This window comes from Macaca thibetana, chromosome 10, assembly GCF_024542745.1.
Source record: "Macaca thibetana thibetana isolate TM-01 chromosome 10, ASM2454274v1, whole genome shotgun sequence".
NCBI lineage: Eukaryota > Metazoa > Chordata > Mammalia > Primates > Cercopithecidae > Macaca > Macaca thibetana.
In genome coordinates, this window is record NC_065587.1 from 25,024,300 (window position 1) to 25,050,805 (window position 26,506).

General features: G+C 44.7%; 1 protein-coding gene across 2 annotated transcripts in view; it reads right to left on the bottom strand.

The window, feature by feature from the left end:
• Window positions 1-26,506, bottom strand: part of MYO18B (myosin XVIIIB) — a 300,206-nt gene that overhangs the window by 137,880 nt on the left and 135,820 nt on the right. For both annotated transcript variants that reach the window (XM_050745880.1, XM_050745879.1), the window contains exons 23-29: window positions 25,443-25,571; window positions 23,549-23,692; window positions 21,574-21,663; window positions 8,696-8,815; window positions 8,160-8,268; window positions 4,295-4,419; window positions 802-956 (exon numbers count right to left, since the gene is read on the bottom strand). In XM_050745880.1, the coding sequence (XP_050601837.1) occupies window positions 802-956; window positions 4,295-4,419; window positions 8,160-8,268; window positions 8,696-8,815; window positions 21,574-21,663; window positions 23,549-23,692; window positions 25,443-25,571 (872 nt within the window). The remainder of the gene's footprint in view (window positions 1-801; window positions 957-4,294; window positions 4,420-8,159; window positions 8,269-8,695; window positions 8,816-21,573; window positions 21,664-23,548; window positions 23,693-25,442; window positions 25,572-26,506) is intronic.

Here is a 26,506-nt window from a genome sequence, read left to right on the forward strand (position 1 = left end):
GGTGTCCAAGCATCACAGGTTCTGAGGTTTTGCATGAAGAAGCCTATGAGTGTGCGAATCTGGATACAAATCCAGGCTCCACCATCACTCCGTTGTAACAGCAACCCAACGGGAACGCAAGTATGGGAACCACACTGCGCAGATTCAAGATTAGCATCTTGCTGGTGCACAAGGCCCAGTCTCTGCCAGAATGGCTCATATGATCTAAGAGTCCAAATCCTAAATGAGAAGGCCATATTTTGGCCATATTCTCTAGCCCAATTTTCACCAATGGAAATAGGAACCAGGATCAGTCCACTTAGATGTACTGACTGCATCATTCAGTCCGCACCACAAGGGGGCGATCTTATCCCCAGCCTACGGGTAAGGAATTTGGCTGGGAAGGGCTGAATGACCTGCTCAAGGTCACACATCTAGAAAGAGGCACCTTCAGGACTTGAATGAGATGACTTTAGTATCAATACCTGGGCTCCAAATCACCATGCTGTCTTGACCCTCCGCAACAAACCCTTCGCTCGACAAATGGGGATGTTAAGGCCCAGAAAGGCAAAGAAAGCTCCCCAAGGTCACACGGTCAATTGGCAACATAGCTGAGGCTGGCTAAGAGAAAAGAATCATTTCTTGCTGGATTCTTGGGAGACCCATACAGGAATAAGGTGTGAGGGGACAGGGAGGAAGATTAGAGCAAAACAAGAGAGTTGAAGTGAGGGAGTTAGAAGGAGAACCTGGATACCCGAGAAGACCCCAGCTCCAATGTAGCCCACCCTGGCAGCCCAGGTGATGGTGAGGGATGCAACTCACTTCTTCTGCTTCTTCTCCAGCTCATGGTTTCGACTTTGTTGGTTCTCTAGCAGGACGCGGGTGTCCTCCAGGTCACAGGTAAGATGGTGGCACTTCCTCTTCAGTTGGTGAGCCATCTTCTTGGCCCCATCATAAGCACTTTGCAGCTCCCCGAGCTGTAAGAGTAATAGAATGAATTACCTGGCTCTGTGGGCATGGAATGCGCTTTTTACTTTGTATTTCAAGGAGTTGCTATTTCCAAGGTGTGTAATGAGAAAACAGCAGATGCTGGAATGGGGAGACCCTGTCTTGACTACCTTCCTCCTGGGCCACCTCCAGGATGCTACTTTTCTGAGCCTCAGTTTGCTCAGAGGTAAAGTGGGGATAATTCCATCACTCTCTTAAGGTTGATTTTACTTTAAATCTCCAGCCAATGCTCCCACAGACTTTACCTACCCTGCCTCAACTTGATGACCCCCTGAGCCACCAGATAACTAATATCCCCACCAGCCGACACGATCGGAAGGGATATGTGAGGATTAGCCACAGAGCAGCCAAAATAACACACCTAAAAAATCTGACCTGGAATCCCAAGTGACAAGCCTTAAAGGTTAAAGCAGCAAATGGTACTTTGCATGGACTGAATTAACACCTGAATGCACATGGCCTTAAACAAACAAACATAAAGACTCTTGCATCTTCCTCCAGGAAACACTCTCCCAAATGTCCTAGTTTAGGTCTGGGAAAGAGCAGAGCATGCAACTCAGCACACTGGCTTTGAAGAAATGGCCTCATTACAGAATTGCTTTAAATAAGCAAAACTCTGAGTTAATGAAGCCTGTAATTCTAAATTCAGTATTTGAAGGCAAATGGGATGTTTTCTTATATTCTGCCGCTCAGAAAAGGTTGCAGTTTTATTACTTTTTAATGTATCATAAATATCCCCCTTCCCTAGGGAAACTGACTCAACTTTGTAATTTGTTATTAAAGAACTGGGCTGCTTTCCTGCAGTTGTCCATCTGTGTTTATCTATGGTTCAAGTGTCTCTTGAGGACCACGATGCAATGTTCATCTTGAAAGTGACCACTAAAACCATCACCACCAGCATAAAGGATACCAAGAGTCACTTCCATTGTTTATAAAATCCCACGTGATCTCACCCAGGCCCACCTCTGCAAGGCAATCACATGATACTTTTTGCTCACGTTGAGAATAGAATAGATACACAAATATAACCTCCACCCTATGGCTCTTATATCGAATGGGAGAGACTATGAAGTGCGTAGGCAATTACAGTACAGCATGATGAGGCCTATGTTTTGGGAGACAACTCAGGGACTCCCAACTCAATCTGCGTCAGCAAAGACTTTCTGGAGAGAGTGACATTTAAGCTAAGATCTTAAGAATAGTTGGAGATATCTAGGCAGGAGAGAAAAAGAAGATTGCTCTGGGAAGAAGAAATAGCATATGCAAAGTCCCAGAGGTGAGAAAGAATCAGACATTTTTGGAAGGAGAAAAAAAAAACGGAGTGTGGCTGGAATCAATGCTGTGCTGGAGTCGGCTGGTACCAATTTGAAAGAGATGCACAGAGCCAATTCTGTGCATCCCTTTCAAATTCCATGTTAGTGACATCACAATGGTAGTTTGAAATTGGCCATGCTGGGAGTATTTACACCAGGGAAATTGGCAAGTGCTACAAATCAGGGCTTTTTCTTTTTTCCGGAGTCATTTACTAGCACACAATTTGTTAGAGTGTGAACTGGTTAGAATGTAGATGAGGGATAGTTGGAGGCCAAAGAAGACAAGCAAAGAGACTAAACTATCTGTACATTCATCTAGAAAGGCTAGATAAGATTATATATATAGATAAGATTGCATTAGATTTGTAATGTCACCTTCAAGAAAGAAGGACATTTCAGGATATCAGAAATGCAGAGGATGCAAAGCCCTAACAATAATGGTGCATACTAATATTATGGCGGCGAAGATGAAGGGGAAGAACAGTTGATAGATCCAGAAATGTCCTTTAGGATAGAGGTTTGTGTTTCAATGTCTAGACAGAGACAGAAGACAAGGCTCTGGGCTCATGGAAGGTGAAGAGTTGGAATGAAGACCGTTGCACTGACAAACCCCTCAAAGAACTGCATGCACCTCAGTGAGAAGAGAAAATAAAAGCTCCACATCCTGGCCTGGAAGGTGGTAAGAAAGCTTGCTTTCACCCTGGATCTAGGTGGGGGAAGAAGTACTCTCATAAGAATTTTAAACCCCAGGTCTAAGCCTCATGTGGGTTTAGAGATCCAACTGACAATTTTTACACGCTGCAAAAAATCTGAGACCAAGAATTTAGCATGATCTCAGGGACTGCTGCCAAAGAAAGTGAAAAAGGGTTTCTTCTAGCAGAACACACCCATGACCCTGTTATCAAAGGGCTCCCATCAAAATCAATAGAATGTTAAAAAAAATTAAATCTCCTGCTGAAGATTAACTCACGATAAAAAATAGCTAAACACATACACAAAAATTCACTGGGAGAGAAACAAAAAAAAAAACATTCCACAATGCAGAACACCTGGGACTACTGCGGGAGGAGCAGAGAAACCTGTTGAAGATGAGCTCAAAAACAAAATTTACAAAACATGCAAGGAAAAAAATCCACCATGAGAGTCAGCATACTTTATGATCACAGAACAATCTGAAAGAGACTCTGAAACATTCCTTGGCTGCAGTGTGGCAGGTGGTTGAGAGGAGAGGCCAGAGGCAAGGAGGACAGCTAGGAGGTTGTTGCTTTGGTCTGGATGAGAGATGAAGGTAGCAGATTAGAACAGAGGCAACAGGGAAACGTGACAGTTTTAAGACCACTGATAATTATGTAATAGATAAGAAACATGAGTTAAAGTGACTTCCACAGGGTTCATGTAGAAATGGAACTGGAGCCGGGCGCGGTGGCTCAAGCCTGTAATCCCAGCACTTTGGGAGGCCGAGACGGGCGGATCACAAGGTCAGGAGATCGAGACCATCCTGGCTAACATGGTGAAACCCCGTCTCTACTAAAAAAAATACAAAAAACTAGCCGGGCGAGGTGGTGGACGCCTGTAGTCCCAGCTACTCGGGAGGCTGAGGCAGGAGAATGGCGTGAACCCGGGAGGTGGAGCTTGCAGTGAGCTGAGATCCGGCCACTGCACTCCAGCTTGGGTGACAGAGTGAGACTCCGTCTCAAAAAAAAAAAAAAAAAAAAAAAAGAAATGGAACTGGAACTCAGATATCCTGAGTTAATATCCATGTTCTTTACACCACAGAGCAGTCTCTGGATAGAAGATCCACATGTACAGACAATATTTTTCATGTCTCCCAGTGACCAGCATTTGTAATAACAGTGGAGATGGAGAAACCTGAAGTGGCCGGTATCCTCTTCCTCCCTCCCCAGGGTCAGCTAATACCTCGATCACCCACAGTGGAGGTGAGAGCTTGCCCACTCTCTGACACTTCTGTGGCCCAGACTATCCCCACATCTTACCTTTTGCTCCAGCTCTTTCCTGGCTGTCAGCTCCGAGTCCAGCCTCTCCTCGCATTGCTGCAGACGCTTTCTGAGGAACTCGTTCTCCATCTGAGCACAGTCGAAGCGCATTTGCCACTCGTCTGCTGTTTAACGGAGTCAGGGAGACCAGGATAAGAGGCCAAATGAGTGTAAGGCAAGAGTGAGAGTGGCTCTCCTCCACTTTCTTGGCTCTTGGCATGCAATTTCACAATATTCACAGAGCCCCTGAGCTTCAACCTTGGACCAAGAAACTATGCTTTAACTCTGAGTTTTAAATAACGCTTCCTTCAGGCAGTCTGTCCTGACCACCTCCAACTGTCTAAAGTTCTTGACTGCTCACTCTTCTAAGGTTGGTTGCCTTATACTGTTTAGTTGTCTCTATAAGTACATTCATATCTTCCCTTTTCCAAGGAAATTTCATAATCCTTAAGGGCAAGGGAGCTGTTTCAGTCATCTGTGAGTCCTTCACACCCTCTGGAAGAGTTCCCTACAAGCAGATTCCCATACATGTTGATACAAGCTCATGGATTGCTTAATGAACCTAATACAATAATCAGGTAAAAAGAGTCATCCTACTAGCCAAATTTATTGGGTTGTACAGAGTATATAATCATTGGCTGTTGGTCCAATTAACAAATAAGTAAATTAGCAATAATTCAAGACTACTAAACTGGTCAGAAGATGTCTCCACAAGATAAGATGGACACCAAATCCTTCGATTTGGTAAACATCTCAAAAAAATTATTGGCTGGTTTGATTAAAACTGTTAGACTGATTAGAATGGGTTATTTTAGGTTGATACATCTTATCTTTTGACTATCTGCATAATAGAATAATGCCCATTAAGTTAATGAAGCTGTGGAAAACATTCCACAAGTGGATGACCAAAGATAAAGACCATCCACTTATTCACCTATCATCCATCCATCTGTCCTTCCATCCATCCATTCACACACTCATTGAGCACACTACTTTGTACAAGATGCAAGGGATAGTGAAATGAATAAGAAGCCATATCCACCTACCTTCCAGAATAATCAAGCAGGGGAAACAAGTAAAAAGACAGCTGAAACCTAGTATGATCAGGGCTTTCATAAAGAAGCTTATAGAAATCGAGAACTCAAATTAATAAGACAACAAACTTGTTTTGTTCATCATTGTGTTCCCAGAGTATACTATAATGCCTAGCATTTGGTAAATGCTCGACAACTTCCACTGGAAAGGTGGATAATTGAATGGATAGGATGTTTGACTAGATGATAGGGTGGAGGATTAATGGATAAATAGTTGGTTGTGTAGGTGGAATAGTGGATGGATGGATGGATGTTACTGTAGACAGAGAAGTGGGTGCATGAGTGGATGAATGTATGGATTGAGAGATAAATAAATGGTAGGGTATATGGATAGGTGGGTGAGTAGATGGGCAGATGGGTAGATGGATGGATGGGTAGATGGATGGATGGGTGGATGGATGGATGGATGGATGGATAGATAGATGGATGGTAGGATTAAGTTCTTGAAAGAGGTGACCTCAATAGAGATTTCTACATCATTAACCAAATGAAGGATGGTATAATAATAAAGAGTTAAAGCTTGTTCAAGCTTCCACCAAGGTAAAAACATCATGATGGGAAAAGCACACTATCTCTCCACCAGGAAAACCCTCACAATCACAAGCAGCATGGCCTGCAAAAGTAAGAAGCAGCAGCAGAAAGCATTTCTGCAGCTTCCCATGTACTCTGTGCCATGATGTGCTATAGAGCAAGTGGCATGAGTGGGCAACACGAACAAGAGGGGAAACTGTTCTCCTTCAAGGCTCATCTCTACCTCCAATCTCCCTGCCCATGAGTGCCACCCTTAATCAACGTGTTTTCCTGAGTTTACCTGATCTCCCCATTTATTTTGCAAATATCTTGAGAGCAGGGCCCAATTAAAATTCCTCTGTAACCCCCACAGTGTCCAGCTCAGTGCTGAGTGCATATCATAAAAGGTTCTCTTTAAATATTTAGCCATGCATAAAGGAAAACATATTTTTTAAATAATTCACACTCCATCTTGAACCATAGTGATGGCTGTGGTACCACTGCAATGATATGATTAAAATGTTTTACTGCTTCTTTCAAATTTCCTATATTTTAGACATTTTCTATAATGAGTATGTATTACTTTCATAATGAAAAACAAAATATTTGTGGGTTGGCTTCTTGGAATGAGCATCCAGAGCTGAGAGCCCACATAGCATTGTGACTAATGTGCTCATGAGCTAAGCACATGTCCCCCTCTCATTAACACCCCAGTCTTAACAGAGGAAAACAAACTGGGAAGCATTATTTGGACACGAATCTCACGCAGATGGAACTGACACTGGCGTTCCTCTGGGGATTTTTTAGAAATTACCTCCAAGGCCAGAGATTGTCCCACCCTACTGATTCTATACCAACATGTTCCCCTCTCCCTATGTATACCCTACCTTGTTGGGTCTTGCTTTTAAGAGAGCCTCAAACTCATCTGTATTAACCTCCCCGGTAAATGCCTGCCACGGGGGTAGCCAGGATGGAAGAAGAACAAGAATTCAACAGAAAATAAATACGCATTGTCTCTTCTCCACAGACCCCTGATCTCCATTCCTCTGAGTGTCCCTGACATTTCAAGGGCACAAATTACCTGGACACACGGAGGGAATAATGCTGACATTTTATAGAAGCTGACACACTTGATATCCTTCTCACCCAACTCCATTAGGCTGGGGAGGCACAGTGACAAGCTGGCAAAGACGTCACCGGGCCATCCAATCACAAAGTCTCCAGGAAACTGTGTAAGAAGGACACCCCCAGAAACTCCTGGCATGACTGAACAAATGTATAACATCCCTGGTTAAAACCAAGAGTCCTCTTGCCTTCTCGCCATTCAGTAACTGTTGAGTGTCTGACACTGCTTTACCCTCTGTGAAATGGGGAGAGCTGTAGTTTCTGTTCTGCAGGTTGCTATAAGGATGGACTATGATCTCATTATTCCTCATAATAATAACGGTAAAGCAGCTATTAGCTATTCATCACTCTATGCTATACATGTGGCTAAACATTTTCTATCAATTATTTAAGCCAACCTCCATTTGAAAGAGGAAGAAACTGAGGCACAATTTCTTTGCCCCAAAATCCAAATCCAGAAATACAACTTCATAGGTTCCAACTTTTAACCACTAGACTGCCTTCCTCAAAATTTATGTCCTATTTTTATTTGTATTTTTTTGAGACAGAGTCTTGCTTTGTCACCCAGGCTGAAATGCAGCATAGGTCTTCCAGGCTTAAGCAATCATCCCACCTTAGCCTCCCAAGTAGCTGGGACTTCAGGCGCAGGCCACCACACCTGGCTAAATTTTAAAATTTTTTGTAGAAATGGGGTCTCACTATGTTGCCCAGGCTGGTCTTAAACTCCAGAGCTCAAGCAATCCTCCCACTTCAGTTTCCCAAAGTGCTAGGATTATAGGTGTGAGCCACCACGCCAGGCCTCTCAAAATTTATTTTTAAAATATTCACATAAACATAAAAGTACCTTGCCTATAAAGCCACTATTTTAAAAACATTATTTGCATTAAAACTAAATGCACATATCATACGGATAATTTGCTATCTAGGATATTGCTGGATTGTCTGATCAATATCTGCTTATTCCATTAGACTGTAAGTTCCAAGAGAGTAACACTGTGCCTGTTTGCTCTGCCAGAGTCGCAGTCCCTCATGCGATGTCTAGCACCTAAAAAGTGCTCTATCTATGAGTGACTGAATAAATGGAAAAGACAACTTCGTCCATCAGCTTCCAGCCCCAAGGGTCCCAGGCTGCTCACCTCCTCCAGCAGGATTCCTTTCCAAGTCATTCAGCTGAATTTTCTGCTGGGCTTCTTCCAACTGTTTATTCACGTCTCCCAATTTTTTCTGGACTTGTTCATGCTTGCTCTAGAAGAAATGGCTCAAGGTCCAAACTGGAGCTGGACAGAAGACCTGGGCTGGTCATCTTACCCATGGTGCTTCCAAGGCTCGGATTGGCCACCCTCTGCACAGTCCCCTGAGCCATGCAGAATCCAGGACCATGAGCTAGCCACCTTTGGCACATTTCTCACCAAATCACCTCCAAGGCCAAAGACTGTCCACCTTCTACACAATCCTCTCCTATTTGGCTCTCCAGTCAGGGACTATCCACCCATAACACTCCCAAGGCCAAGCCTTAGGAGACCTAAGTGTCCCCCAGGACCTTGAGCCCAGCAGTCAGTCAATCTGTGCATCTTGCTTAAGCATACTGATCCCCAATGAGAGGGTCGGGGGACAGACCCAACCATTTTTAGCCACCGTGTTCAGCCACCCCTGGCCACCCCTGACCACTCACCTTGAGCTCCTGGACCTCCCGGAAGGCCTGTAGCCGCTCTGCCCGCTCACTCTCCAGCACCTGGCAGGCCACATCACCTTTGAAGCGCTCATCAGCCAGCTCAGTGGTCAAGTCAGCAATCTGGGACGGGGAATGGGGCGATCAAGGAAGGGTCACTCAGTGGAGCCACCAACCCTTCTCTCCCCATGCACTGGACCACCTTTGGACAAATCACCAGCTATCATGGGAAAACAACCCTTAAGTATAATCAAGTGGTTAAGAGGATGGACTTCAGAATTTTATTGGTCTTGATGTGGTAGAACTCTTGGTCCAACACTCACTAGCTGTGTAACTTTACACCAAGCAGGATGCCTTGCTGGTTCTCAGTTTTCTCAGACTTAAAGGGGGAAAAACAACTTATGTCATTATTTTGAGGATTCAAGGAGATAATCCATTGAAAGGTTAGCACAGTGGCTGGCACGTAGTAAGTGCTCAGTTTTAAACATGGCCATTTTAGTGGAATCTCTTTGTAACCAGCTTTTAGCAAATCATCTCACTGGATGTACCAACACTGTCCCTCAGTAAGACACACTGAGGGATACCCACAGCACCAGAATGCTCTCCGCCAGACCACCTCTCTGCAATTCTCCATGGCCCATCTGCCCCTAGCAGGTGACAGCATGCACATCCAGCATCAGTGTGTGTGCTCCCAAACTGTTTTTGCCTGTTGCATTTTTACCGTAGCTATCTATTCCGTTTGCTACTACATAAACTTATAGAATATGGCTGGACAGAGTTTCCATGAACACTAGGTTGAATGCCTCGGAAGGAATTAATAAAGGTAAGCTGCTTTTAGAAAATGCTGCCAAATAGGCATTGCAACAACTAAAGAGAAAGTCGAAGTAAAAAATTAGGTTTTTGTATCCAAATTACTTTGCCATTGGCTCTGTTTTAAAGAAGCCACAATTGGAAATCATACAGTTGTATATTACGAGTGTGGTTTGAGAAAGAAAGAATCAATGGGTCCTGCCTCAGAAATGCAGTGATTTCAATTATACATGTAATTAATTTTAAAATAGAATTTTTTAAACGAATTCCCAGCTGCACTGAATTTTTTTTTTCTGATTAACTGACCAGCCACCGATGCCAAATGCCACAGGGCTTCTGTGGCATTACTGTTCCAAAATGAAGCATTCAGGGTTTGAGGATATGGCAGAATACGTAGGGGAGAAATATATGAGTGGAGTGTTTGTGGCTAAGAGGCAGAGAAACCTCTTATGGGAGGCAGCGGAATTGTAAGAAAAGAAAGAGGTAGGGTGCAAGGTTCGAGTCCAGGCTCAACAACTAACACCTTGGACAATCCCTCCTGCTCTGGAGCCTTAGTCACTTGAGCTGTAAAATGCATTGAATTAGGTGTGGTCACATGTCCTCTTGCTGCAAATTTTGCATGTGAAGATGTTAGAACGCCTCACTCTTTCATCGGACCCTCTGCATCATGACTGATATTTAGGGGCAACTCTGCATTATTTTGACTGAGAAGGTAAATAGTTCTTACAATGAGCAATGTAGCTGCCCTTCCTGAGCTAGCCTCTTGGTAGCTTAGGCAGGCTCAAAATTTATTCAGCTGTCCTATGAAGAAGGAAGATGCAGATCTATGTTCTGACATAAAAAAATAAATATCCCCAAGAAATATTGCCAAAGGGAAAAAAAAAAAAGGCAAATTTGCAGAATAGAATGTTTGGTGTCATCTCATTTTTGTTTGCACAGAACAAAGCACTCCCAAACTGTTAATTGGGATTTTTTTTTTTTTTTTCCTGGAAGGATGATGGGATCACAGGGAACTCCAGTTTTCTTGTGATGCATTTCTGTATTGTTGTTTTTTTAAACTGATTTTGTAATGAGAAAACAAAACAAAATATCTTTCAAAAAGAGTGAAAAAAAAAAAACAAAACAAAATCTGAGGCTGCTCTGTGCATTCCATGCTCCCCATCTGTTTCACTTCTCCAGCCCATCTGCTTCCCACCCTGTTGACCGCATCACCAACTGCTGAGACCAAAATGCACATTTTAATAGACACAGAGGAGAAAGAAGGCTTGGGGGAAGCACTGCAAAGTCACATCACGCGTAAATGGCAGAACTGAGATTTTGAACTCAGACCAGTCAGATCCAAGTCAGGACCTCCAGTTAATTAATGAGGGACTCTCCTAGGGTGCTCCTGGTTGTCTCCAGCATGGAGCTTTCTCTTGCTGTTCCTTACACTGTGCACCGGGGAAGTCCTTACGTGGCAATGATCTCGGAGAGTTGTTAAAATGCAAATTCTAGGGCAGAGCACGATAGCTCATGTTTCTAATCCCGGTGCTTTGAGAGGCTGAGGTAGGAGGATCACCTGAGGCCAGGAGTTCAAGACCAGCCTGGGCAACATAGCAAGACCCTGGCTTTACAAAAAAGTTTTTAAAAATTAGCCAGCTGAGATGGTGGGTGCCTATAGTCCCAGCTGCTCTGGAAGCTGAGGCGGGAGGATCACTTGATCCCAGGGGTTCTAGGCTGCAGTAAGCTATGATCACACCACTGCACTCCAGCCTGGGTGACAGAGTGAGACCCTGTCTCTTAAAAAATAAAAGAAAATGCAAATTATAGGACTCTCAGACCCCTAAACCAGGATCTCTAAAGCATAATTCAGGAATCTACATTTCAACTTGCTCCAGGGTGATTTTTATGGACAATAAAATGTAAGAATTACTGCCCTAGAAACTGCCAGGATCTCCTCCTAATTTTGGCCTCACACTTGGATTTGGAGGGGTTAAATTTGGTTACCTGTGCAAGATCATTCTTGCTGCAAGAGTGCTGATTTGCACTGGACACATGATACAGGGTGGTGCAATCCAGGAATGCCCCAGGTCACACCCCTAACCACCATCCTTGAAATCAGCATTAATTCCAAGCACCAGGATTGTGTTCTCTCCACCTTAGCCAATTAGTGTGAAATTTAATTTATGCTAATCGGCCTGAGCAAGGGGAGCACACAACTAATTTGATGCGTTCATTTTGAGTTTCACAGAACCCAGAGGCTGGAGCCCAAAGGACAAGTAGTATTTTCATGCTGGGGGGAATGACACATGCTTTTCATGGAGACAAGTGGCCCCTGACCTTCCTCTGTCCCCACAAATCCCTATCCCTTCCCACACCATGGGGCACAGCAGCTTTGGAGCAAGGTGAGGAGCAGGCACCGTGCTCAGACCTGTCAGGGGATTGCAAATTGAAAACCAATTTAATGAAGGGGGGAGTCTGGTCTGCAAACCCAGAAGAGTCCTTGCAGATTCCTCAAGAACCAATTAACTAGAAATTACCTTGAAAACCTCTCCAGATCTACCACTTGGCCAAATCAACAGAAATATTCTTTCTATTGAGGGACAATTACTCCAAGGGTCTGCCAGAGAGAAGGGGACAGGAATTAATATGTTTGTTGTATATTTTGTATAGAGTGGAACAGAAAAAATACATCCTGTGCATTGGCCTTATTGGCAGCTTGGGAGAGCAGTGAGTAACTGGGATTTCACGGATGTTAAATACTGGACACACATGGGGTCTCTGGGACTGTCACTGTTGCTTGTTATTCACGGATCCACCAAGCACTATGCGAGCACTTGTTGTGTGCCAGGTCCTGTTCTGAAGGACCGCACTGGCCGGTCAGAGAGATAAATAAACCATAGGGGCACACACGGGTCTTGGCTTGATCCTGTCCTCAGCTCTTATATTCACAGACTCCCAAGCCCAAAAACCATCTGACCTGCAGACAGCAGGAAACAGCAACTTTTCGCTTTCCTCCTGTAATTTGCAATTTGCACAGAAAGATCTGTTCATTATAACCCCTTATGTGAGAAACAGCTCACACTCTTGAAATGCTGAGGATAGGTATGCACTGAGCACTTGGCATATCTGCTTTAAGCCCTTCAAATATCTTATGAGAAGGGCATTTTTGTTATTCCCTTTTCACAGAACAGGAAACTGAGGAGTTGAGAGAGCGAGTGATTTGCTTAGGATCATAGCTGGTAAGTAGCAGAGGTAGCCCAGCTCGGGCTGCCTGACTCCCAGCACCTGGCTCATAACAACTCTGCTATTTTCTGTCCCACATCTACCATCTGACCCTTTCTTTAACCTCCCTCACCCCTCTGGCATCTGGACGTTAGTAAAGTAATTATCCACCTGGAACAAATCAGACAGCCATAGCCCAGAGAGCTGAGATTAAGTAGCCAGTGGGTACAGATCAAAGAGCAAGTAAGATCTGGACCTCAACCACCCTTACTGGGCACTTTGGCCAAAGAGAGCCTGGGTGGATGCCCAGTGGAAGGGGAGTCCCCACTCCCATCCCCTTCAACCTGAGTGATGAAAAGACAAAATGAGGCAGTAGATACAGGACCAGTGCAACTGCAGCACCAGCAGGCTTGTGGGATGTTTGTCAAGGAGATTAAGCCATGGCTTCATTCTCATGGTACTGCCCCAGAGTTGCCTCAGTCAGCAGGGGAAATTCAGAACAAATCTGCAGCTTAGTGGCAGGCTCCCGGGTTCCCCAGAGATGCCTGGTGGGCACCAGTTCCAGCCCTCTGCTGTGCATCCCAGCTGGGTTCACCACTCGTTACTAAGTAATAGTAACATAGAATAACCATAATAATAACCAGCGCCACCACAGAGAGTGCTTACCACATGCACAGGTTTACCCACAGAATGCTCACAATGCTGAGAAGTGGGTACTGATGTTGTCTCCAGGTGGCAGATGGGGAAACTGAGGCACCAAGGTACAAACACTCACCCAAGGACACCAGCCAGGTGGTGGCTACTTAACCACGCGGCCAAACTGACTCTTGAGGATTCAATGAATATGGGTCGACTGAACGAATAAGGGCATGACAGCAATTCATACATGGGAAGGCTCTATAGGCTCTGGATATCAGTGGGAATGGGTCAATCTTGTAAGAATGCCAGCAGAAACGTTATGCCTCTGAGCTGGGCATATGAGGGTGACACACCACCCACTGGCCTTGAGGGTCCCTCTAGAAAGAAGGGACAGTTATGGCCTTCTGGGGGCTTTAGAAGGGGGTTTCAAGGGCGACTAGGGCCCCCCAAGTGTTTCAGCAGAAAGAGGAAATAATCCTAAGATCACGACACCCACATACCCCTGGAATGTCCCCTCACCTTGTCACCTGGCCAGCTCCTGCTTATCCTTCAAGCCTTCTCCTCTGTGAAGCCCTCCCTGACCCCACTTCCCACCTAAGTAGATGCTTCTCCTCTATCACAGTCTGTTCAGAGTTGGCCAGCCCTGGGTTCAAATCACAGTTCTGCCATTCACCAGCTGTGTGATGTAGGGCGAATCACTTCAGCTCTTGGGGCTTCCCTTGCCTCATCTATAAGATGAGGATACTAACACTTTTCTCACAGTTTGAGTTAAAGGTAAAATTAGATAATGCAGGTAAATGCTCACAATGCTGAGAGGACTTATCACAGCAGCTGGCACAGAACATCACTCATTAAATGTAATGTTTCTCATTAAATTCAGTATGACTCCATTCATTCACTGAATTTGCATTGAATGCTTTGTGCTAGACACAGAAGGGTATAAAACTGTCTAAGATGTGTCATTATCTTCGAGGAATTCACTCTACTGGGGGGGAGGGTGAACACTTTTAAAAATACATTTATTGGTAATAGTGGTGATGTGGCTTGCTAGATAGCAGGCAGTGTTATAACTGTTATGAAGTAATGATTACCACTGCCATTTTACTGATGATGAAACAAAGGCTAAGAGACTTGAAGAATTTGCCCACAGTCTTATAGCAGTAAGGGTATAAAGTCAATCATCTGGAACTCAAGCTGGCTCAACCCTCTGCCCTCCAAACCGGACATACAAGGTCAGGTCACTGTATTCATTCCTTACCTCGTACCCAAATTATTTATCTGTGTTACAAGACAGGTAGAGAAGAGATTATGGACTCGGTTTTGTATGGGCAAACTGAGGCACACAGTCAGAAAGAATACACCACCTGTTCTTTAGCAGAGAGGTCTTCGTTACTTCCAACAGGACCATCTATGAATATGACCACCATGCCTCTGCCACTGTCCACCAGGAGACCCTCCCCAGCATGTCCCAGCAGTGAAGGCTCAACAGATCCTAATAGCCTAAGACAGATAAGAAACCACGCTGTCTAATTTCCCCCTGGGAGTTAGGGAGCTACCCGTCCAGTTCCTCACAGAAGCATCACACTGTGGCAGGACCAGGGAGCAAGGAGTCAGGAGACCTGGGATGTGGTCTGGGCTCAGTCACCAGTGATCACATGACCCCAACAAGTCACTTTCCTACCCCCTGCTAGAGACAAGCTGGAAGCCACACTGATGACCCATGATCAAACTCCCTCAGCACTTTGCAAACAGACTTTCTGACCTATGTACACCTCCAGTCCCCGTCGGTGGATTGTCTCCACAATGTCTTACCAAAAGCGAAGCCTCTCAGGCTAATGAGGCCAGAAATCAGGAGTGCATGGGCCTGTCTTTTGCCATAAATAAGGTCTTGGGGGGAAATCCAGAACCTACTCCAGAGGGGTGGGGGAAAACACCCCACCTCATTAGATATCCCGTGTGCTCCCCAAACCTTACAGGTGCTTCCAACAAGAAGACCAGCGCTGCCTTCTTATGAAAATAAAATAAAAAAAAAACCCCAGTTTGCACCAAGGCAGATTTTGCATGCTTGAAGCGTATTTATAGCCAGCTTCTTAGCGGCTCCTCGTCTCCTCTTCTTCAAATGAAGCACTTAAATCATTCTGCAATAATGTTGTCTTTTTAATAAGCCTAGTCAAATGGAGTTTTCACTGACGAGACACAACATGTGTTAGCAATGTGGATAGTACTGTTTCTCCCGCTCCAGAGACAAAGGGGTGGCATGCAGAGGCCATGAACCGCAGCACGGGTGTCTTCATAATGCACGGCTCTGGAAGGGTTGTCTGCTCCTTGTCTGTTAACAGAAATTCCCTCCCAAGAAAGCCGATGCACGTGGAAGAAGATATCTTCTAGCTGTTCTCTGGCCTAATGTGTCTCAAAGTGTGGTCCCAGGACAGGCACCTTTAGCATTCGAACTTGTTAGAAATACAGCCTGCCCAAGGCCACGCCAAGCCTACTGATTCAGAATCTCTAAGGCTGGAGTCTAGCAATCTGTATTCTGAGAAGTCTTACAGGGCATTCTGATACATTTGCAAGTGTGAGAACCACTGCTCTAAAGCAACGTCACCCGCCGAATCATGATCACCTAGGGGCTGGAGGGCTCCCCACCCCCCCATACCAAGACCCTCCTCTTGGATCAGACCCTCAGGAGGTGGACTGGGGAAGATACAGGACTAACAGCTCCCCAGGTGACTAGGATGCTCTTTAAAGTGTAATTACAGGCCTGGTGTGGTGGCTCACGCCAGCGCTCTGGGAGGCCAAGGCAGGAGGATTGCTTGAGCCCAGGAGTTGGAGACCAGCCTGGGCAAAGAAGTGAGACCCCTGTCTCCACCAAAATGGAAAAAAATAGCCAGGTATGGTGATGCACACCTGTGGTCCTGGCTACATGGGAGGCTGAAGTAGGAGGTTCGCTTTAGCCCAGGAGGTTGAGGCTGCAGGGAGCTGTGTTTACTCCACTGCATTCCAGCCTGAGCAACAGAGTAAGATTCTGTCTCAAAAAATAAAAATAAAAATTAATTAATTAACTAATTAAAAAAGAGTAATGACCTCTTGAATATAAGGCATGCTATTTGGGTGGTGGTTGCACTAAAAGCCCAGATTTCATCACTATGCAATACATCCATGTGAAAAAAAAAACTGCCATTGTACCCTCTAAAACTATTTAAAAATTTTTTTTAACATAAAAGCAACCAACATAAACCAGTAGTAGCATTGGAAGTTGGGGAAGATGAAGTGGGAAGGGAGAGAAAGATTTGAGAAAGATAAAGTCATCATAATACTCAGTCATCAAATGTGCTTCCTGGATAAAGCACTGCTTTGACTTCAGTTGATTCATTTTTGATAGAAGTGACATCACGCTTTTGGCTTGCAGTTCAGGATGATGGTACCAAAAGTGCTCCTACCCAATCCCTTCTCGATTACTGTGTGAAGATTGCTGAAGTCATCCTTTGCTAAATCCCTTAGTGCCCCTTTTATGAGAATCCATGGAATAAATTTCCCTAACACCTCAATACCCAGAAAAGTTACTTATCTCATGCAACAGGTGTTTCTTTTTCTTTAATCTACATGCAATATGTCTATGAAATATCTTGTTTCCCTCTTAGCTTTGGCTGCTAGGAAGCTCAGTGTCGGATTTTTCAGCCCAACTTTAATGCTTCTATTTGACCATTCTTTATCTATCCTGTGCCAGGGACTGGGATTATTTGATGAACAGGGATGAAAGCAGGGATTATTGATCCCTGTTTTAAGGGTTTCAGTCTAGCTGGGACAGAGATACAGGAGGTCACTAGGAAAGAGTCAATTAATCCTGTGAGGGGAAATGACAAGGCTAGTGGTAGCACAGAGTAGGGCCCTAACTCACCCTTAGAGTGTTGAAGAGGGCTTCTCAGAGGAAGTGCCACCTAAAATGAGTGACAAGCGATGAAGAGGTATTAACCAGGTGAAGAGGAGGAAGGGAGTGTTCCAGGCAGAGTGAACAGCACACGTGAAGGCTATGAAATGAAAGGGCATCCAAGGCCAAAGATGGATTTCCATTTTCTACCTCTTCGCCTGGCTTCATACGCTCATCAACTCTTACTTCCCTTTGCTCTGGCTTTCTTCACTTTTAAATTTTATCTTAATTTTTCAAGGCCCCATACATCTTGTTGTAACCATGATACAAGCAAAGAGTTAAAGAGGCTGAGCCGAATATGCTGTAGGTGTTGGCATTTGTTTGCTTGGTTCAGGTTGCAGAAGCCTGAGCCTCCACCCTTCCTTCTCCAAGTGTCCCATAAACTGCAGCTCCGGATGCTAAAGATGTTCATCTCTTCCCTGCACATCTCCCCCAACAACTGATGCATGGCAAATCCGACCTGACAGTTCGTGATTAATGACTACCTCAAATGTCAGCTCAGTGGGAAGGAATTTCCACAGGGAAGTCCCTGATATTCCTAACCTGCCCACAGCTCTCCGATTTTTCACTTCCGCTGTTCTACTCATTGTTGCTGCCGGCGAGAGGTCAGACAGCTTGCTCTCGCAAGACATGAATGAGACATCAGGCACGTGTGTGTCATTTCTTCTCCCCCTTACAGTCTTTTGCACAAGAGGAGCACAGGCTCAGGGTGCATCTCAGCCCAGCCTCTCCTAACTCTCTGTGTGGATGTGGTCCTTCCTGCAAGGAGCAAGGCTTCTGTCTTCTCCCTGGCCGACTCTACGGTTGACACTTTAATGTGGGGAGAAGGGACACAATCTTACAGGGAAGATGAGAAGCAACAGAAAAGAGATCGCCTCCTCCCAAACTTCATTCCACATCCCCACGTGAGCCATCTCAGGCTCAACTTGGGTTATCAATATGGGAAGAAGAGTATGTTCTATTGGCTTAATCATAAATCCATTTATAGTTACCATTGTCCATCAACCAAGCCAAACAATATTATAAGCAAGTAATAACAACACAAGGTGCTCTCGGGTGTAGAAAGCTTTAAATTTTGTCCTGGACTGACAAATATTATCTCACATTGCCCCAGGACCTTAGCACCTGCCATATCTACTCTTTCTACCAGATCTGCATATAGATTACAGCAAATCATTCGGATCTGGAATCAAACATCCCCTTCCATGGAATTCTTCCTTGACCACTTAGGTAAATAGAGCCCATGCTCAACCTCCATCACTGTCACCTCCTTCTGCTTCACAGCCATAGCACTTCATGATCTGTGACAAGCTTGCTTGTGGTCTGTTGTCTCCCTCTATTGGCCTGGAGACCTTGTGTAAGGACAGGGACTTTACCTCCTTCCTAGCTCTATCAAGGTGTCCAGTCAAATGTCTAACACATGGGAGATACTCATATGTATTTGTTGAGTGGGTGAAAACGTGGGTTTAATTTGGTCTTTAACAGAATCCTTGGAGGTACCCAGAGCTTCATGGAGAAACAGAGCTGAGAATAGGATGAAGCATGTAAAACACTTACCTAGGGTGCAACATTTAAGGAGGCACCCAAAAAAACCAAAAAAACTCTCAGAAATCAAGATAAATGATTTTAATTCAATATTTAAAAAATCTCAATTAGTCAAAAAATCCACGATGAAGAAAACATCAACATTTTAAATAAAGATCGGTTCACACTGTATAGGATGCTTACTTGCCTCACCCTAATCGTGGCCTACAAATTTTGCATTTACTTAAAATGTTGATATTTTGTTCATCAGGGATTTTTTTTTTTTTTGCATTACTTTACAATTTTAAAATATTATTTATTTTGCTGAGTTTTTTGGTGACCCTTTACATTTTAATCCTTAGATAAGTGCCTCCCTTTCCCCAGTCCTGAAAGTCTACATGGAACAGCAGGTTTTCCTCGAAAAGCTCCTCTTTGGTCTAGCCATGGCTTGCTGACCACATGCAACATAATAGCACATAATATGATTTGGCCGTGTCCTCGCCCAAACCTCATAACAAATTGTAATCCCTAGTGTTGGAGGAGGGGCCTCGTGGGAGGTGACTGGATCATAGGGACAGATTTCCTCCTTGCTGCTCTAGTGATAGTGAGTGCGTTCTCACGAGATCTGGTTGTTTAAAAGCGTATAGCACCTCCCCCTTCTCACTCTTCCTTCTGCCCCAGCCATGTAGGACGTGCCTGCTTCCCCTTAACAATCCACCATGATTGTAAGTTTCCTGAGGGCTCCCCAGCCATGCTTCCTGTACAGCCTGTGGAACCCTCAGTGAATTAAACCTCTTTTCTTTATAAATTACCCAGTTCAGATATTTCTTTAGAGCAGTGAAAGAATGGACTAACACAGCATATGACTTTGTCTAGAAGTCTGTCTCTAATTTGCAGTGACTTTCTTGGAGCAAGAACTGTCTGGTTCATGTAGTCACTCCCAGCCCACGAAATCAACACCCAACTAAATAAAGCAAGCATAGGGAATGCAGTCACACATTCAACCAACATAACCTTCTCCAGTCACATGACCATATCCCAGGTAACCCTTACTCTGAATTTGGTGTTAGATTCCCATAAATACAATGACACCATAAGTATACAAGGATATACCCCTAATCAATCAAGTATTCTTCTGTAACTGAATCATTTTCCTTTGGCACTATGTTTGCAAGAGCAATCCATGTTGATACACATTTTCTAGTTTAAGGATCAGGAAACTTTTTCTGTAAAGATCCAGAGGGTAAATGTTTTAGCTTTCACAGGCCACATGGCAGGGCTGAGTAGTTTCAGGTTGCAACTGCTCAGCCCTGCCATCGTAGCATGAAAGCAGTCATAGACTACACATAAAGGAATGAGCATGGCTGTGTTCCAATAAAACTTTATTTACAAAATCTGGTGGTGCATTGAATTTGGCCAGTGAGCCACAGTTTTGCCTGTCTCTTCATTCATTTTCACTCTTGGGAGTTCCAGTTTTTACTATCACAAAACATATTAACCTATTCTCGTATTAATAAGCTCCCGTTTAAGTGTTTATTTTCCTGTGTTTACATTCCTCCAACACAACAAAGCCTGTTGCTATGAACTTCTTGTATTTTCACATATTCATGGATAAGTTTCTCTAGCATAAATACCTAGAGGTGGAATTGCCAGCCACAGGGCATGGACAGGTTCAACTTTCACAAATAATGCCAAATTGCTCGAGAGTGATGAGATCAATTTATGACCCCATCAGCGGTAAATAAGAATTCCCACTGCTACACAGCCTTGTCAACACTTGGCTACACCACACTCTTTGATTTTTCCAATCTGATGTGTGAAACAGTACCTATTAAGGTGTTAATTTGCACTTCCTAATTGCTAATTAGATTGAGTGTCTTTTTATGAGTGTATTGGCCATTTGAATTCCTGAACACTTGAACTCTTGAAACAAGATTCCCTTACTTGGGAACTGCCCATTCATATTATTGGCCTATACTTGTTGTTTTTCTGTTCTTTTTGTTTTTGTTTTTGTTTTTTTTTGAGACGGAGTCTCCCTCTGTTGCCCAGGCTGGAGTGCAGTGGCCAGATCTTAGCTCACTGCAAGCTCCGCCTCCCGGGTTCACGCCATTCTCCTGCCTCAGCCTCCCGAGCAGCTGGGACTACAGGCGCCTGCCACCTCGCCTGGCTATTTTTTTGTGTATTTTTTAGTAAAGACGGGGTTTCACTGGGTTAGCCAGGATGGTCTCGATCTCCTGACCTCGTGATCTGCCCACCTTGGCCTCCCAAAGTGCTGGGATTACAGGCTTGAGCCACCGCGCCCGGCCTGTTTTTCTGTTCTTGCTGGATTCTTCCAATTGATTTGAGGAAGCTCTTTACATATTCTGGACACTCTTTTCCAGTTTGCAAATTCCTACTCCAAGTAAGTAATATATCTTCATTTTATGCTCGGATAAACAAAAGTTCATTATTTGAATATAGTCAAATTTGTCATTTTTTCCCTATGATTTGCGTTTTTGTGACTTACTTAAGAAATTCTCCCCTTTGGAACCAGGTGACATGAGTTTGAATCTCAGTTATACTTGCTGGTTGTGCAGCCTCGAGGAAGATACTTAATATCCCAGGGCCTCAATTCCCTCCACTGTAAAATGAGTTCAATAACAGTATGTGCCTCACAGGTAATTCTGGAGTGCTTGTAAAGCAATTAGCACACTTGCAGGCATATCATTGTTCTCCCCCTTAAACGGATCTCACATACATAAAGAACCCCACAAGGACCCAAGAGGAGGGATGGGGATACCTTGCTTTCTAGCAGATCTGTATTCTGCCGGAGTTCATTCCGCAGCTTCTCTGATTTTTCTAGCTTCCGTCTTAGCGTTGTAAGCTCCTCCTACAAAAACAAACACGTTAACAGAAACCATTCCAGACCAGAGATTAAGTTCCACCTGTGTTAGGAGTGAGCAAAGGGCACAAAGTTTCAGTGAGAAGGAATAAACCTTAGCAATCTATTGCACAGAATGGTGACTATAATAAATAATGATGCACTGTATATTTCAAAATTGCTTGCAAAAAGTAGGTTTTGGCTGGGTGCGGTGGCTTGCACCTGTAATCCCAGCATTTTGGGAGGCTGAGGTGGGTGGATCACCTGAGGTTGGGAGTTCGAGACCAGCCTGACCAACATGGAGAAACCCTGTCTCTACTAAAAATATAAAATTAGCCAGGTGTGTTGGTGCATGCCTGAGATCCCAGCTACTCAGGAGGCTGAGGCAGGAGAATCACTTGAACCCGGGAGGCAGAGGTTACGATGAGCCAAGATACCACCATCGTACTCCAGCCTGGGCGACAAGAGTGAGATTCTGTCTCAAAAAAAAAAAGTAGGTTTTAAGTGCTTTCACTACAAAAAAATGATAAATGAAGTGATGGATTTGCTAATTAGCTTTGCTTAATCATTTCGTATTGTAAACATATATCATCACATCACATTATACCCCACAAATATGTACGATTACTCTTTGTAAATTAAAGATGAAAAAAAAATTTTTTAAAGAGTGGTTGGGGAATGGAGTGAGTAATTCAGCCAGCATCCATGAAGATACCCAGGTGCTAGGTTCCAACAAGAGACTTTTCGTTTCACCACTTCCAAATTTCAGTGTCTCTGTTCATGCAAGTCTGGTCCAGCCCAGCCCTGTCTAGGGGCTGAACACAAATAATCAGAATGAGTCCCTTGCTTTGCCTGAGGCTGGGTATGCCCAAGTGTGGACACTGTGCTCACTTCATTCTCCAGGGATTGCCTTTCTGCCAGTGGCTCAGCACTGTGCCTATGACAGCACCATTCAGAAGCTGCTTCACTGCCCACCCACAGCAGGCAGGTGGAATGAACTATGGAGCAGACACACAAAGGAAGGCTATGCAGCCATAAAGAGAGAACAAGGAAGAGCTCCACAAGAATGGAAACGGCAAGATTTTCAGAATACCTTTCAAGTAAAAAATAAAAGTCGAAGAAGAATATAGTTTTTTTTTTTTTTTTTTTTTTTTTTTTTTTTTTTTTTTTTTTTTTTTTTTTAGATGAAGTCTCACTCTGTTGCCCAGGCTAGAGTGCAGTGGCGCGATCTCAGCTCACTGCAAGCTCTGCCTCCCAGGTTCACGCCATTCTCCTGCCTCATCCTCCCAAGTAGCTGGGACTACAGGCAACCGCCACCATGCCCGGCTAATTTTTTGTATTTTTAGTAGAGACGGGGTTTCACCGTGTTTGCCAGGATGGTCTCAACCTCCTGACCTCATGATCTGCCCGTCTCGGCCTCCCAAAGTGCTGGGATTACAGACGTGAGCCACCGCGCCCAGCCAGTATTCTACTTTTTATGTAAGAAATATAAGAACTAAATGTGTGCGTGTATTTCCTAATTTTTGCAAAATAATAACAACGAAAAGCATGAACCAGAAACCAATTGAAACAGTTATAAAAGATAGGTGGTGACAGGAAAGAATGATAGAAAAAGAGTGTTGTCTGAGAGGTAAAAAAAATAATAGTAATAAATAAATAAATAAAAGACTCAAAGACTGCCCAGTGAGCTTCTCTGGGTTAAGTACTGAGTGTTCACGAACCCCTCTGTGTTGATGGAGGCAGAGGAACATCTGGAAGGGGCATCAAGGCTGTTAGGCTGAGCATTCCAAGATCAAGAATGTTCAGGAATAGGGGCACAGGGTCCTGGATGCAAGCAGGAGGAGGGGGGTGTGGGGAGCAGCCACTCAACACCTTTTCTGCCACATTGACTGACCTCCTTGGCTCGGAGCTGCTCATTTCCAATGGTGGCACTAAGTAGGGGCCGGAGGGAACCAAGGAGCTGCCACCATGGCCAGTCCTTGACTGCGAGGAACACAGCCACATTCTTCTGGATGCACTGCGCAGCCAGTCGGCGAATCTGCAGGGAAGGAGAACACAGACTGGAGGGTCCTTTCCAATCCAGGTGAGGATAAAGGAAGGAGAGGAGGCAGAGGGTAGCAAAGGGGCTGGAGGAAGTGGGGTTATTTCCTGGTGGAAGAGACTGGATACCTTAAAACACACACACACACACACACACACACACACACAGGCTTCCTTTCTTGTAGTCCTTTTGATAAGTCAGGCTCTCTGCATCAACCATGATGCCATAATTTAGTCTTGCATGGCCAAATAATACTAGCAGAAAGAGTAAAAGAAACTACACAATAGGTTACATCTTACATGGGGATTAGGTTTAAAGGTCATGCAAAACAAAAACTATCACTGAAAAATCTCTAAAACTGCCCACAAATAACAATGTCCAAGATTATGTTATTAGCTTATATTGAAGGGAGATTATTTTTACAGTGTATTTAAACAGTAATTCCATGCTTCTCAAACTTGAATGTGCATCAGAATCCCCCGGAGGACTTGTTAAACCCCAGATGGCTAGACACCACCCGCAAAGGTGCTGATTCAGCCACTCTGGGATGAAGCCTGGAAATGTGCCTTTCTTACAAATCCCCAGGTGATACTGATGCTGCTGGCCTGGGACCGCAGTTTGAGAAGCACAGACCCACTTCATTCTTATCACTGCAGGGAACCAGAGCAGCACTGACTGGCAGAGAGGCCAAAAGATGCTTTTCCCTCATCACTATCACAGCAGCTGATTCTTGTGCAGCAGACATTGAGCTTCCTAAGTGCTAGGAACTGCCCTGAGCATCTCACACACCTCAATTTGGTCCTCAGTATAGTCCTGGGAAGATCATGTTATTTTATGTATTTACAGATGGGGAAAGTGAGATTCAGAGAGGTATAGTCACATGCCCAGTGCCACCCAGCTTCTCAGTGCCAGAGCAGGTTTGAACCCTTGCAGTCTGGCTGCAGAGCCCAGGCTCTGAAACTCTATTCTACATCATTCCAAGGTGTGAGCTACTTGAGTACAGAAGGCCAGTGGGGTTATAATATTTTTATTATTCATGGTCTCATCTTTTTTCTCTTTCTGCCAAGTACTATACTTGAGTTTACAAGTTCACATAAACTGGAGGCACATACAACAAGACTCCATTCTAGTGGTAGTAGTAATTAAGAATAACAATCCAAAGGTAACAGCAGTTAAAGTTTATTGAGCAATTACTATGTGCCATGTACTGTACTAAGTGCACATCATTTCATCTCACCTTCACCCAGCTACTAAGAGGTAGAGGTGGAATTCGAACATATATATTATTTGTTACCAGAGCCATGTGGTTTTCTCTCTATTGTGCAGCTACAGAGAGGAAATTCAGTCTACAGGGATCTCTGAAGATGGTGACCCTAAATGGGTCAGTGCTTCAAGTTCGACTTGGCCTTTGGTCCCCAAAACCTCAGTGGCTGGGCCCTGGTCATGCCCTGTCTGCTGACCTGTGAAAGTGACTTCCTCCGGAAACAAGACAGGTTGAAAGCATGAACCGGCCCAGGAGGGCTTGGACAACCTCATGGCTACCTAGTGCAAGGCTGACCTCATGGATAATTTGATGTCAATCTCCCAGAAACAGTCATAACATCCTGCAAAGCCTCACTTAAAAAGTCTCACTGCTCAGGCTGGATCCTTGGGCCAGGTGCACCAGCATCATCCTGAGGGACAGGCAGACCCTATGCCCGCTCCAGACCTGTTGGATCAGACTCCGCATGTAAACAGCATGCAGTACCTTCAACTTCTTGAATTCCTGGCGAGACAGAAAGCCCTTGCAAGCCGCCTGGAAGAGAATGATGCTCTGAGATACCAGCTTCTCTCGTTGCCTCTCAAGTCTGGAGATCACACCTGCCTTGAGAAAAACCTGGGGAGAGGGAAGGTTTCAGGTGAGTCCTCTGCTGAAGAAGGTTGTCTACAATGGGAAGTGCTTGCAACTCAGACCCCACTTCTCTTGCACGCACCTGCAATATTTGTTGGCAGTTGCCCTTTAATTGGGAGGTGGGGGAGTCTAAATTATCAAAGCATTTTGTCTGCTGATGGCTCCTCTCTCCCTTCCCCTAGGCCCTGGATACTCAGTGTGGGCCACACACCAGCAGCATTGGCACCACCTGGGTGCTTGTTGGAACTGCAGAATCTCGTACTCCATTCCAGACCTGCTAAATCAGAACCTGCATTTTTAACACGATCCCCCGGGGATTCCTGTTCACATTCCTCTGAGAAGCACTGCTAGGATGGACTTGCCTAAACTGTTCTGTACACGGTCACCACCTGGAAAGTGTAGTACATGCAGAGTCCCAGACCCCAGGAAAGGCTGGGTGGTGGGTTTAAGGCCAGGCCTGGGAATGTGAATATTTTGATTAAGCACCCCCAGCAATCTGAGTGAAGCAGGGGCTTAGAAACAACTCACTCCAGCTGGGCACGGTGGCTCACGCCTGTAATCCCAGCACTTTGGGAGGCCAAGGCGGGCGGATCACCTGAGGTCGGGAGTTTGAGACCAGCCTGACCAACATGATGAAACTCCGTCTCTATTAAAAATACAAAATTAGCCAGGCGTGGTGGTGGGTGCCTGTAATCCCAGCTACTCTGGGGGCTGAGGCAAGAGAATCACTTGAACCCGGGAGGCAGAGGTTGTGGTGAGCCGAGATAGTGCCACTGCACTCCAGCCTGGGCAAAAAGAGCAAAATTCCGTCAAAAAAAAGAAAGGAAAGAAAAAAAGAAACATCTCAGTCCAGCCTTGTAAGGAGGGGCAGAGACAGTGGGGGGAGGGATGACAGTCCTCTTGGTCGGGAGAGGATGGGG